The sequence below is a fragment of the Buceros rhinoceros genome, unplaced genomic scaffold, assembly GCF_000710305.1.
Source record: "Buceros rhinoceros silvestris isolate BGI_N320 unplaced genomic scaffold, ASM71030v1 scaffold28924, whole genome shotgun sequence".
NCBI lineage: Eukaryota > Metazoa > Chordata > Aves > Bucerotiformes > Bucerotidae > Buceros > Buceros rhinoceros.
This window is the reverse complement of record NW_010406978.1, coordinates 7,981-8,389: the sequence shown is the minus strand read 5'-3', so window position 1 is coordinate 8,389 and position 409 is coordinate 7,981. Positions and strand designations below refer to the sequence as shown.

At 53.5% G+C, this 409-nt stretch overlaps 1 protein-coding gene across 1 annotated transcript in view; it reads left to right on the top strand.

The window, feature by feature from the left end:
* The first annotated feature begins 217 nt into the window (after nucleotides 1–217).
* RSPO1 (R-spondin 1) overlaps nucleotides 218–409 on the top strand; it is a 5,987-nt gene continuing 5,795 nt past the window's right edge. Inside the window, exon 1 of the mRNA XM_010134328.1 lies at nucleotides 218–311. Coding sequence (XP_010132630.1) covers nucleotides 218–311 — 94 coding nt within the window. The remainder of the gene's footprint in view (nucleotides 312–409) is intronic.

Sequence of the window (409 nt, the reverse complement as noted above, 5' to 3'; positions counted from 1 at the left end):
CTCCTTACGGGGATGAAGGTAGAGCCATGTTACCTGCTACCTAAGCTCGCTGTTGCTGATGTAGTTTGTGGATATGGTCCCGTACCTGGCTTCGTGCACAGACTCTCAGCTCTGATCCTGCCTGAGACGTTTTAGCAGCAGCAGAGAGATCCCCAGCTGTGGAACGGGCTCCTCCGACCACCCTGCGACGGAGGGGCTGCAGCGCTGGAGAGTTACTATGCAGCTTGGACTGTTTGTGGTGGTGGTTTTTCTAAGCTCGATGGATCTAACAGGCAGCAGCAAAGCGGTGAAGGGCAAGAGGCAACGACGAAGTATGTATGAAACGCTTTTCTTCTTTACTTCTTCTCGTGATGCTGTACGGTTCATGCAGATGGTGAATGTGTTCACCCACGCAGGGAGCTGGGCAGAG